This window comes from Cebus imitator, unplaced genomic scaffold (genome assembly GCF_001604975.1).
Source record: "Cebus imitator isolate Cc_AM_T3 unplaced genomic scaffold, Cebus_imitator-1.0 Scaffold341, whole genome shotgun sequence".
In the NCBI taxonomy this organism is placed as follows: Eukaryota; Metazoa; Chordata; class Mammalia; order Primates; family Cebidae; genus Cebus; species Cebus imitator.
Genome location: NW_016107656.1, coordinates 408,429 through 420,485, shown reverse-complemented (window position 1 = coordinate 420,485; position 12,057 = coordinate 408,429). Strand labels below are relative to the sequence as shown.

The window sequence follows — 12,057 nt, the reverse complement described above, 5'->3', positions numbered from 1 at the left end:
ATAGAAAAAATCAGCTGGATGTGGTTGTGCACCTGTAGTCCCAGCTACTCAGAAGGCTGAGGCACAAGGATTGCTTGAGCCCAGAAAGTCAAAGCTGCAGTGAGCCCTGATCGCGCTGCTGCCCTTCAGCCCGGGTGACAGAGCGGAACCCTGTCTCAAAAAAATAAAATTGATATTAAAAAAAAACCCACACACATCATGAGGAAAATCCAACTTATTTACAAAGACTGGACCATCTTCAGGACTGAGATTCCAATATGATATGGTAAAATTGTGGGTACACCATCTTCTTTGGAAAAAAGGGGGTGAGGAACAGATCTGGCTCAAGCCATGCTAAGAATCTGGTTTAAAATGATCAAAGGAGTCTCAGAAAAACCTGACATCACTGTTGTTTTCTTAACCCAGGAGGCGGAGGTTGCAGTGAGCTGAGGTCATCCCGCTGTACTCCAGCCTGGGCAACAGAGTGAGACTGTCAAAAAAAAGTCTCACTCTTGAGTACAGTGGTATGATCATAGCTCACTGCAGCCTCAAACTTCTGGACTCCAGGTGCTGCCTGGTGCATCTAGGGAGTGCCCGCCCGTGGCCTCTCAGTGGAGATTCCCCCAGGGGTGTCATTTAGCATGAATGAATGGGCTAGGAACGCACTTTCTCTGTGGTGCCCCCCAGGCCTGCCAACATCTCATGAAATCTGGTAATAAACTGGCAAAAGTTCCCTCTGCACCAACAGGCTGCAGGAAGCTTGTGGGGCTGGGGGCTGGTCTTCCCCTGGGAAGTGCCTCATGCTTCTCCCAACACTGCCAAGCTACAAAGCCCTCTAGTGAACAAATGAGCCATAGTCTGGCTGGCATAGGGCTGGCATGAGGCTGGTATGGACAGAATGGGTGGATGCTGCCAGGAGCGGCCAGGGCCCCCTGAGGATTTGGGGATTGACACTCTGGCAGCACCATCTCACTTCTTAGCCATTGCAAAAGGGTAGGCCCCTTCTCCTCAAACTGAGAGCAGGAGCTGACTGGAAGAAATGGCACCAGGAAGATGGCAGTAAACTCTAGGACTGGGCTCATGACAGCTTTCTGCTGACCTGTAGATTTCAGAGCAAAAGTCCTGACTCACCCAACTCCAGTTTAGCTGTGAAGTGTGGCTCTCATGCTTACAGTCCCAGTTACTCAGGAGGCTGAGGCAGGAGGATTGCTTGAGTCCAGAAGTTTGAGGCTGCAGTGAGCTATGATCATACCACTGTACTCAAGAGTGAGACTCTTTTTTTTGACAGTCTCACTCTGTTGCCCAGGCTGGAGTGCAGCGGGATGACCTCAACTCACTGCAACCTCCACCTCCTGGGTTGAGATTCTCCCATGTCAGCCTCCTGAGTAGCTGGGACTACAGGCACATGCCACCATGCCTGGCTGATTTTTTGTATTTTTAGTAGAGACAGGGTTTCACCATGTTGGCCAGGCTGGTTTTGAACTCCTGACCTCAAGTGATCTGCCTGCTTCAGCCTCCCAAATTGCTGGGATTACAGACGTGAGCCACCTGCATGAGGCTGAGGCTCTGTTTCTTTTGAAAAGAAGAAGGAGGAGCAGGAGGAGGAGGCGGCAGCCACGGATACTCAGCTGGTAGAGTAGAAGGCCTGTTCTGGAAATTGACATGATGAATGTCTAAAAAAAAAAATGGAAATATTTAACCCTGAGCCAAAAGATGTGTCTGTGTGATGTGTGTGAGTGTGTACATGTGTGAGACTGCATACTTGTGTGTGCTTGTATTTGTGTGGTGTGGTATAAGTGTGTGTGAAGGGGAGTGAAGGCCCCAGAAGGTGGCCCTGGGACAACGCGATCCTTCCACTCGTCCCCAGCAAGATACAGCTACACAATTCCGAGCACAGCAGAGCCCACACCTGAAGTCTGGGCTCCCCTTGCAGGTGGGGTTAGCAATAGCTAACATGAAAACTTCCGGATGGCAAACCTCTCTCGGCCACCTGACTGCTATTTCCAACATTATCTGATGTAATGAAATTCAAGACCAATCACCAGTCTTTGTCAAACTTCTGACCACGACCCACACTAAGGTTAGTTACATGGCTGCCAAGGGGGTAGGAGCACAGGCTAGGTAACAAGAGTTCAGACTCAGCCTGATTGCACAGGGTGTGCTCTGAGCTGTTCCAGTCCGCTGTGTTTGTGGGGGTGACCCACTAAATTGATTTTGTGACCCACTTGTGGATTCCACTGCAGCTTGGAGCTGCAGTCTCCGTGCACGTGGAAAATCACTCCCTCCACGGAAGTGGGGGTCCTCCCCGCAGCAGGTCCCAGCCTCGGTGAGGGTCACCAAGTGCCACCAGGCCCCCGCCCAACCCCGATAAGGAGGTGGAAGCAGGCGTCCCTGACCATCTTTAAAGAAATGGGGGTGCCAAGGTGGGCCCACTCAGGTCAAGGCTGGCAACCACTGGTCCACCCGTCCAAGACGCAAGGTGAGGCTGGGCCATTCTCTGCAAGAGCGTGGTGGTCCCTTAGGGCTTGCCCAGGGTCGCCCGCGCGCTTTGGGATCTCTGGACTAGGAGGATGAGCCTGGAGAAGTCAGAGAGCGTGGGGAATGCGGCCATCACGCCGTCCACGTGGTCGCGCGGAAAGACGCTGTAGAGCGCGAGGCGAGCCTGGGCGCGCGCGTCTCCCTCGCCGTCCTCGACAGAGTACCCTGAGAGTCCCCCAGTGACGCCATCGCCCCAGGCCGGCTCCGCCCAAGCGGAGCACCCCGGGAAGCGGTCGGAGCTGGGCGGACGGGCCCATGGGTCGTCAGGCTGCCTGTGCAGGGGCAGCAGATCCCCGTGCAGATCCCTGGGGCGGTGTTCGCCCCGCGGCTGGAGCTGCAGGCCGGGTGGGGGCGGGAGGTCACCCAGGGAGAACGGGTTGTGAGGGCTAGGGAGGCCGGGTGGGCCTGGCCCCGGCGCCCCAAGGCTGGGCAGCTCGGAGGTGGCAGCGCCGCCCGCCCGCGAAGATGGCGAAACCCGGGGCACCCGGCCACCCGCGGACACCCAGTCGGGCCCGCCCAGTCCGGGCGCGAGGCCGCAGGCAGGGCCCAGGGGAGGCGGCCCCAGGGGCCCCAGGTCGTCGCTGAAGGCCAGGAGAGAGAAACTCCCCCGCAGGGCAGCCAGGTCCAGGGACCCCCGCGCTGGCAGGAGGCTGTGAGCAATCGGCTCCCGGGGGACCGCCCGGGCTCCTGCAGGGCCTCCCGCGGCGCTCGGAGGCCGCCGCTCCTCTGCACCGGCGCCAGCGCCAGTCCGGGCGCCAGTCTTGGCGCGGAGCTCGTCGGCCACCGCCAGCTGCGCGTGGTGCGGCCTCTCCGGGTGGTAGAACTTGCACTTGATGCCGTAGGTGCATTTCTTGCCTGAAAGGGGCAGGGGCAGAGAGGACACGGCGTGAGGCCGGGGCGCAGAGAGATGGTGCTGCCTGGTGCATCTAGGGAGTGCCCGCCCGCGGCATCTAGGTGGAGATTCCTCCAGGCAGGCCCCCAGGCCGCCCTGGACTCCGGACTTAGCGCTCTGGAAACGCCTCAGGATCCGGGCGCTGGGCCGACGTGGGGAGAAGTGCCCAGGGGGGCGCGGGCGGCCTGGGAGAGGGGCTGCTGGACACACTAATCCCAGGGTCCGCAGAGGAGTGTCGGTCCCAGGTCCCTTTGACCAGGGACTAAGACCAAATCTCTGGATTCAAAGACTTTCAGCCTCCACTTCCCCAGGGACCTCGTGGATAGGGCCAGGCTTAGGGAGAGGGCGGTAGAGCGTGGGTGCTCAGGGCATAAGGCTGCGCCTGCAATGCCGCCTCAGTCCCCAGCGTTCTCCATGTTCCCTGTGTTAACCCTTGCCCTCTCCCTGCACGCTGTTCTAACAGAGTCCTGAACAAATATCCAAACCCAGGGCTTCTGAGAGTGAAAGGGGGCAGGAGGAGCCAGGCAGAATGTATGTATGGTCACCTAATTCTAAAAAGAAATGACTGAATGTCACCCAAGTCTTTACTGAACTTCAAGACATCAAATAACTTGGTGAAGCAAGTCAGTGAAAGAGCTGGCTAGAAGGCTGGCATCCCCCAGGGTGCTGGGATAAATGCTTAACTCTTTATGGATAGCAGTGACCACAGTCCATAGGTGGAAGGGTGGGGAGCTGGGCGGAGTGAGGACAGAAGCTGCCAGGGGCCAGGTAAAGGGACTGAGACCCGGAGCTGGGTGTGCATCCAGCCTCCCCATTTCTCAGGCACAACTTTGCTATGTGTGAGACCCCTGCATCTGACCCTGGCAAGGGACCCTCGCCCCCATGCCATCACCTGCCAGGATGTCAGTTCTACAATAACCCTGTCAGGAAAGTTAACTCTCCAGGGTGGCATAGCTGGAGGGCAGAATTCAGGCAAGCACCCAGGCTGCTGAGCCCAGGCCAGTGCTTTTGTCTGTGCTTCTGTACTGCCCCCACACAAGACCCTAAACAGGGCTGGTGAAGCACTGGGCATTACTCACCATAGGGACAATGCTGCCAGGATGGCTCTGGGGGCTTCGGCTTCCGGCTTAGGAAGTTGCTCAGGGTGGGTCCATGGCGACCCAGGGGGTCATCAGGAGGCATGAACCTGGAAAATAAGCACAGAGGCAGCTGCAAGGCCACCTGGGATTTGGCAGCAGCACCTGTACAAAGAGTGCAGGCCCAAGCTCCCTGAGAGCACCAGGAAGCATTCGGCCTGGGCCCACCATCACCCAGCGGATGTCACAGCATCTTCAAGCAAAACCTCTCCTTCACACCGAACCCCATGCAGAGCACACAGCACAGCTCTGGGCCTCTTTGGGTGTTTCTCCTGCTGTGATTCAAGCAAGCAGTGTCAGAATCACCTAGCAACTTAAAAATGCAGTCAGCTGAGTGCAGTGGTTCACATGGGTAGTCCCAACACTTTGGGAAGGATCCCTAGAGCTCAGGAGTTCAAGACCAGCCTGGGCAACATAGTGAAACATTGTCTCTATAAAAAGTTTTAAAGGGCCGGGCGCGGTGGCTCACGCCTGTAATCCCAGCACTTTGGGAGGCCGAGGCGGGCGGATCACGAGGTCAAGAGATCGAGACCAACCTGGTCAACATGGTGAAACCCCGTCTCTACTAAAAATACAAAAAATTAGCTGGGCATGGTGGTGCGTGCCTGTAATCCCAGCTACTCAGGAGGCTGAGGCAGGAGAATTGCCTGAACCCGGAAGGCGGAGGTTGCGGTGAGCCGAGATCACGCCATTGCACTCCAGCCTGGGTAACAAGAGCGAAACTCCGTCTCAAAAAAAAAAAAAAAAAAAAAGTTTTAAAAAAGAGGCAGGGCACGGTGGCTCACGCCTGTAATCCCAGCACTTAGGGAGGCCGAGGCAGGCAAATCACCTGAGGTAAGGAGTTCAAAACCAGCCTGGCCAGCATGGTGAAACCCCGTCTCTACTAAAAATACAAAAAATTAGCCAGGCGTGGTGGTGGGCGCCTGTAATCCCAGCTACTTCAGAGGCTGAAGCAGGAGAATTGCTTGAACCCGGGAGGCAGAGGTTGCAGTGAGCCACTATCGTGCCATTGCGCTCCAGCCTGGGCAACAAGAATGAAGCTCTGTCTAAAAACATAATAATAAAAGATAATCAGCCAGGTGTAGTAGTGAATGTCTTTAGACCCAGCTACTCAGGAGGCTGAGGTGGGAGGATGGCTGAGCCTGGGAGATGGAGGCCGCAGTGAGTCACGCTCATGCCACTGCACTCCAGCCTAGGTGACAGAGTGAGATCCTGGCAAAAAAGTAAATACATAAATAAATTAATTAAATTTAATTTAAAACACAGTCTCAGAGCTTCACACAAGACCTGCTTCATCAGAATCTGAAGTTGTCCAGGAATCTGCATTTGAAGAACTTCCCAGGTGATTTTTACCCAGGAAAATGGAAGCGTAATTGCTCTAAGGGCTCCCCTGGCTTCCCATTGTCCTCAACAAAAGGTTACAAACCTCTATGAGGTTAACAAGCAGTTCCAGAAAAGCTGGGCGTGGTGTCCTGTGCCTGTAAGTCACAGCTACTAGGGAGGAAGAGGGAGGATCCCTGGAGGCCAGGAGTCCACCCTGGACAACTCTATCTCTAAATAAACAAACAAAAAACCCAGTTCCAGAAGTTTCAGAGTTGTGTGGACTCCTTGAGGCTTAGGTCTCATTTTTCCTTGTGTTTCACGCCGTGCCAAACACAGCTCTGGGCTGTGAACCTCCAGGCGAAGAGGTTCAGTGGGAACAGGGAGTTTGGATCAGTGAGGAAGGTGCTGCCTGCACATACAGCCTCCTCGCTGACCTAACCTCCTCCTCTGCAAACTCTGGGAGCACAGGGTCTCCCAGAGCACTGGTCTGTTTCCAGGGCTCCCCTGCCCCCGACCTGCCCTTCACTCCTCCCTGGCATGGAGCCCTAATGAGGAAGGGAATGCTCACTCAAGGGCTCAGCAGGGAAAATCCAATTCCTCAGAAGGAAAACACCCCTCGCTGGGTAAGGTCCACTTTTTATATGAATGCTTTTGTTTCCAGAGACACTTCCAGGTCATACAAAGGTTCTGCAGAGAGGTTGGGATTCCAAATCGGGGAGGAGATGCTTTTATGGGTGGCTGTCCCCCTAAAAGTCCACAGTCATGCTGAAGTCTCACTCTGCAGGGAGCTGGATGATCCCCGGCCCTGTGTCACCTCTGCAGCTCAGCTCCCAGCTGCACAGCTGGCTTCTCAGAGTTGGGCCTTGACCAAGAATCTGGGGAACCGCCCACTGTGGTTATTAAAAGTTCCCAAAGACTTCCTCTCCTGCTCTCTCAGGAGTAGGAGCTGTGCCAAAAGGGCCCTGTGGACGTGCCCAGGGCACCAGGACGGGCGCCCTCGTTCACAAGTGGGCGGCAGGCCCTGCCTTCTGGCAGGCCCATAACGGAGGCAGTGCATCAAAAGGACTTGGCCCTGGCCCCAGGCTGTCATCAGGCCAGAGATGGCCAGGCCCCTGAGAGCACAGTGAGGATTTCTGGAGCCCACAGTTAGCAGACCAGCCAGTTGACTCCAGGCCACAGCTGGACAGTGAGAGCCACTGGCCTTTTGTAGCTGAAAAAACAGTGGGGGCTCCTGCAGGGCGCTGCTGCCGTGCCTCTGCCCCTCCACCTCCACGGCTGCACAAGCGGGTGGCTGTGGGGACCACAGTACCCACTGGGGTACCATGTCCTAAGAGCAGCTGCTACCACTCCTGGGGCACAATTCTCTCTGGCCCTCACAATGATCTCAGAGGTGCTATTATTTTTCATCCCTTTTCCAAGTGAAGAACATTCAGCTCAGAGAGGTTGAGTGGTTCCCCCTTGACCCCCAGACAGTACGTGGCAGGGACTCAGATGGAAACCTCACCTGCCTGCTCCAAAGCCCCAGCTCCTTCCCCAACATCACACTGTGTCCCTGGATCAGAAGTCAGGAGGTGCTTGGCCGTGTGCAGGCAGCCTGAGCCCAGACCCCTCTCCCCATCCCCCTTCCCCGGGCCACAGCCATTCACTCGGGAGTTCCTCTACAGCTAGTTATTGCACGCCTGTGGGCCAGGCAGGATGGGGGCACCGCACGTAAGTCGTACAGCCCCTGCCCCCGCAGAGCTCAGGAGTTTGTCTCAAGCTGCGTTCCGAAAAGTCAGTCAGAAGGCCCAGAATGAGCGCGAGGCTACCGCCTGGAACAGAAGTGGACGTGGGAGCAGCAGCTCCGCTGGCTGTGCTCTGCCACACTCTGTTCTGGCCTCCAGACTCTCCCTCCTCGCCAGGGTCTGTCCTTGCCCCCTGCTGAGCGGTTTGTGCCTGTGACCCCGGCGTCCTGCTCCGCCCCCAGCCATAGCCAGTTGGTCTGGGATGAACTGACGCAAGGGGACTATTTCAGGGCTCCATGAACCAGCCAGGTTCTCCTGAACATTTCATCCCAGAGGTATGGAGGCAGCTGGGCCAGGCAGGTGGAGATCTTTACAGCCCAAAAGAAAAGATCCTGGGCAGGGCTCAGTGGCTCACACCTAAAATCTCAACACTTTGGGAGGCTGAGGCAGGAGGATCGCTTGACCCCAGGTGTTTGAGGCTGCAGTGAGCCATGAACATGCCACTGCACTCCAACCGGGGCAACAGAGCAAGACCCTGTCTCAAAACAAAAAAAATTCCATTGCCCACTCCCATATGTAATTTAAAACTTTTTTTAAAAAAAAGACAAAAACCTGAAATAAGTGAAAGGCAAAACAGATTTTGCCCACGATGACTATTTCAGTATCCTGAAGCATGCCATTCTGTTTTTTGAAGGAGGTGATGCCCTGAGCACGTGCTTCCATGCTTGGCCCACCACTTGGGCATCTCTGTGGTGAGTCAGATGTGGCCCTGGGAACAGTTAAGGTCAGAGCAAAGCATCTCCCCTACTGGGGAAGGCACCTGCGGAGAAAGCAGGCCTGGGGGAGCTCTGTCTGTGGGGTTGGGTGACCCCAAGTCCCACTGCCTGGAAGCAGCGTCGCCTCTGCCCCGCCCCCGCCCTCAGTGTCAGGATGCCCGCCGGCCATACCGGTCGTTGACGAAGGAGAACATGAGCAGCCTCTGCTCGATGAACCACTTCCACTCAGGGTTCTCGCTCTGCAGGTCCCGGTAGTTGTCGTTGGAGACGATGACGCCGTCCTGCTCGTAGGCCACCTTCACGATGTAGCGGTCGTCGTAGCAAACCAGGCGCTTCCCGTGCACCTTGCGGGAAGGCGTGTACACCAGCACCGCCTGCCGCTCCAGCTCTGCCAGCACGTGCTGCTCTGCAAGCGGGCAGTGGGGAGTGGGTGAGGGCCTGAGGGCACCGCCCCTGAGAACCACCCCCAACGCGAGGCCACCCACCTTCTCACCCATTTCCCCGCCGGTCAGATGAGGGCTAGGGAGATTTTGAGGGGAGGAAGAAAAAGACACCAGATTTTCCTGCCATAACGTTCACTTCATTCGCTCAGTCTGCCTGAAGCCCCAGTTCAAGCGGGTGGATGGCTTCGGTCCTGCCTATGTCATGACAGGAGTCCAGAAAGCGGTACTCTACAAGGGAGGGTCACTTAGAAGGGGGGTTTCAGCCACAGTCCTTGTCCTTTTGAGGGCTCCATGCCACAGTGCCCCTACCACAGCAGGCAAATGGACCTCCTGGAGAAAGACATTCCTATATTAACTGGGACCTTGGTGATGCCTGCAGCGTGAAAGGGAGCCCTGCATCCACCTGGAAGGCCTGCCTGGGCCCCTAGCTGGGAGCCAGGGGTCCATCTTCTCCCACCATACAGGAACCTGCCTGGGACACGTTGGGGATGGAGCACCCCATCACAGACAGATACAGGGACTCAAGAATATCATAGAAAGCATCCGGGACTAGGAATCCAGCCTGGAGTCTTGGCCAGGCTCCTGTTCCTGGGTACTTCACCCCAGTTTAATGTCTGTCCAGTTTTATGCTCATAAAATGAAGATACCAATGCCTCCTCTTCCTGTCTCACAGTGTTTATGAGTGGACTGAGCTCAAGTTAGTGAGAGCTCTTGCAAAAACCAGTCAAGAGGTAAACATGTACCACATGGCACAAGCATTACAAGGCCTTACTTATCAGAGGCTAAAATCTGCATCCCAGGAAGGTCAGCTGTTTGATCTTAATTTTGCCGTTAGAGACATGCAGAAAAAAAAAATCTCTTTGACATGTAATAGTTACTCAGGTCCCTCAAATTTAAGTCCTTTCCCATATGACATAGATTGCTGTTTATTTATTTATTTATTTATTTATTTGAATCAGAGTGTCGCTCTGTGGCCCAGACTGGAGTGCAGTGGCACGATCTCAGCTCACTGCAACCTCCGCCTCCCGGGTTCAAGTGATTCTCCTGCCTCAGCCTCCCCAGTAGCTGGGACTACAGGCTCACGCCACCACACTCAGCTAATTTTTTGTATTTTTAGTAGGGACAGGGTTTCACCGTGCTAGCCAGGATGGTCTCCATCTCCTGACCTTGTGATCCACTGGCCTCGGCCTCCCAAAGTGCTGGGATTATAGGTGTGAGCCACCTCACCCTGCCCAGTTTGCTGACTTTTTTAAAGGTGCATAATGAGGCCAGGCGAGGTGGTTCACGCCTGTAATCCCAGCACTTTGGGAGGCCGATACAGGCAGATCACCTGAGGTCGGGAGTTCGAGACCAGCCTGACCAACATGGAGAAAACTTCTACCAGAAATACAAAATTAGCTAGGCGTGGTGGACATGCCTGTAATCCCAGCTACTCGGGAAGCTGAGGCACGAGAATTGCTTGAACCCAGGGGGTGGAGGTTGCAGTGAGCCAAGATGGCATCATTGCACTCCAGCCTAGGCAACAAAAGTGAAACTCCATCTCAAAAAAAAACAAAAAAGTGTATAATGTGTCTGTGGTACAAAGAACAAAAATAAAGATGCCACATATTCAGCACCTCCTTTGAGAAAGAGGAGGTGGCCCGTGTTTGGAAGTCCCCTCTGCCCCCTCAGTCTGCAATCCTCTCCATTTCCCTTAAGCCCCTAGGACAACCCTAGTTTTAGAACTCCGTGTTTATAATGTTCTTGCCTGTATTATTTAAAATATGGATTATGAGAATCATTTTCTTTCTCACCCCCTGCCCCGCCCCAAGATGGTGTCTTACTCTGCCACCCAGACTGGAGTGCAGTGGCCTGATCTTGGCTGACTGCAACCTCTGCCTCCCGGGTTCAGTGATTCTCCTGCCTCAGCCTCCTGAGTAGCTGTGATTGCTGGCGAACGCCACTACGCCAGCTAATTTTTTCGTATTTTGGTAGAGACAAGATTTTACCATTGTCTCATGTTGGCCAGCCTGGTCTCATACTCCTGACCTTGTGATTCATCCTCCTCGGCCTCCCAAAATGCTGGGATTACAGGTATGAGCCATCGTGCCTGACCTCTTTTTTTTTTTCTTTCTGAGACAAGATCTCACTGTGTCGCCCAGGCTGGAGTGCAGCAGTACAATCATGGCTCACTGCAGCTTCTACCTTCCAGGCTCAGGTGATCCTCTTACCTTAGCCTCCCGTGTAGCTCGGACTACAGGCGTGCACCACCACACTCAGCTATTTTTTGTATTTTTTGTAAAGACGAGTTTTCGTTATGTTGCCCAAGCTGGTCTCAAACTTCTAGACTCGAGCATCTACCCATCTCAACCTCCCAAAGTGCTGGGATTACAGGCGTGAGTCCATGCCCAGCTGAGGATCATTTTCCGTATAGTTATCCATTGGACTTTACACAAATGGATACTATACATATGCTTAAGCGGCTTGTCTTTTTCGCTCATCGTGTTTGTGAGGTTTGGTTATGTCATATGTTCATCACTGTTAGTCTTGCATGAAAGCCCCTGGCACAGAAGAGGCAAGGGCCTCTTCAGGGTGTATCTCCAAGAGTGAATATGGCTGAGCTGTATGGAAGGCACTTGACAAGGCAATGCCAAATTGTTTTCCAAAGTGGTGATGCCAAGTTACATACCCAAAACAACATATAAGACAACCTTGCCAACACTTGGCATTTTCAGGCTTTTGAATTTTTGCCAACCTGGTGGGTACAAAATGGCCTCCTACTGTGGTTTTATTTTGCATTTCTCTGGTTGCTAATGAGATTGAGTATCTTTTTATATGTTTGTATGTTTATGTGGTCATGTATGTTTTCTTTTCTGTAAACAGCTTATTCATGCTTTAGTGCATCTTTCTGTTGATTCATTGTTTTTGTCTCATTGATTTGGAGATCTCTGGATCTAGGCAGTAATCCCTAATGGTAACGTGTGATATATAACCCATCCCCACACCCTCACCCCAGGTTGAGGCCTGTCTTTTCACTTTTTTGTTTTTGTGGTATCTGTTGATGACAAAAGCTTTTATTTTAGTATAGTCAGATTTATTCATCTTTTCTTGTAAGTTTGCACTTGTGGCTTGTTTAAAAATTCCTTCCTTTCCCCAAAGTAATTTCTCTACTTTTTCCCATATTATATGTAAGTATTACACTACTATTGAAATTCACCATTCTTGGGCCAGGCACAGTGGCTCATGCCTGTAATCCCAGCACTTTGG

At 53.8% G+C, this 12,057-nt stretch overlaps 1 protein-coding gene across 1 annotated transcript in view; it reads right to left on the bottom strand.

Annotated features, from left to right (window-relative positions):
* Window positions 1-2,006: 2,006 nt before the first annotated feature.
* Window positions 2,007-12,057, bottom strand: part of ZC3H12D (zinc finger CCCH-type containing 12D) — a 34,580-nt gene continuing 24,529 nt past the window's right edge. The window contains exons 4-6 of the mRNA XM_017505753.2: window positions 8,540-8,774; window positions 4,489-4,595; window positions 2,007-3,372 (exon numbers count right to left, since the gene is read on the bottom strand). Coding sequence (XP_017361242.1) covers window positions 2,498-3,372; window positions 4,489-4,595; window positions 8,540-8,774 — 1,217 coding nt within the window. The 3' untranslated portion in view covers window positions 2,007-2,497. The remainder of the gene's footprint in view (window positions 3,373-4,488; window positions 4,596-8,539; window positions 8,775-12,057) is intronic.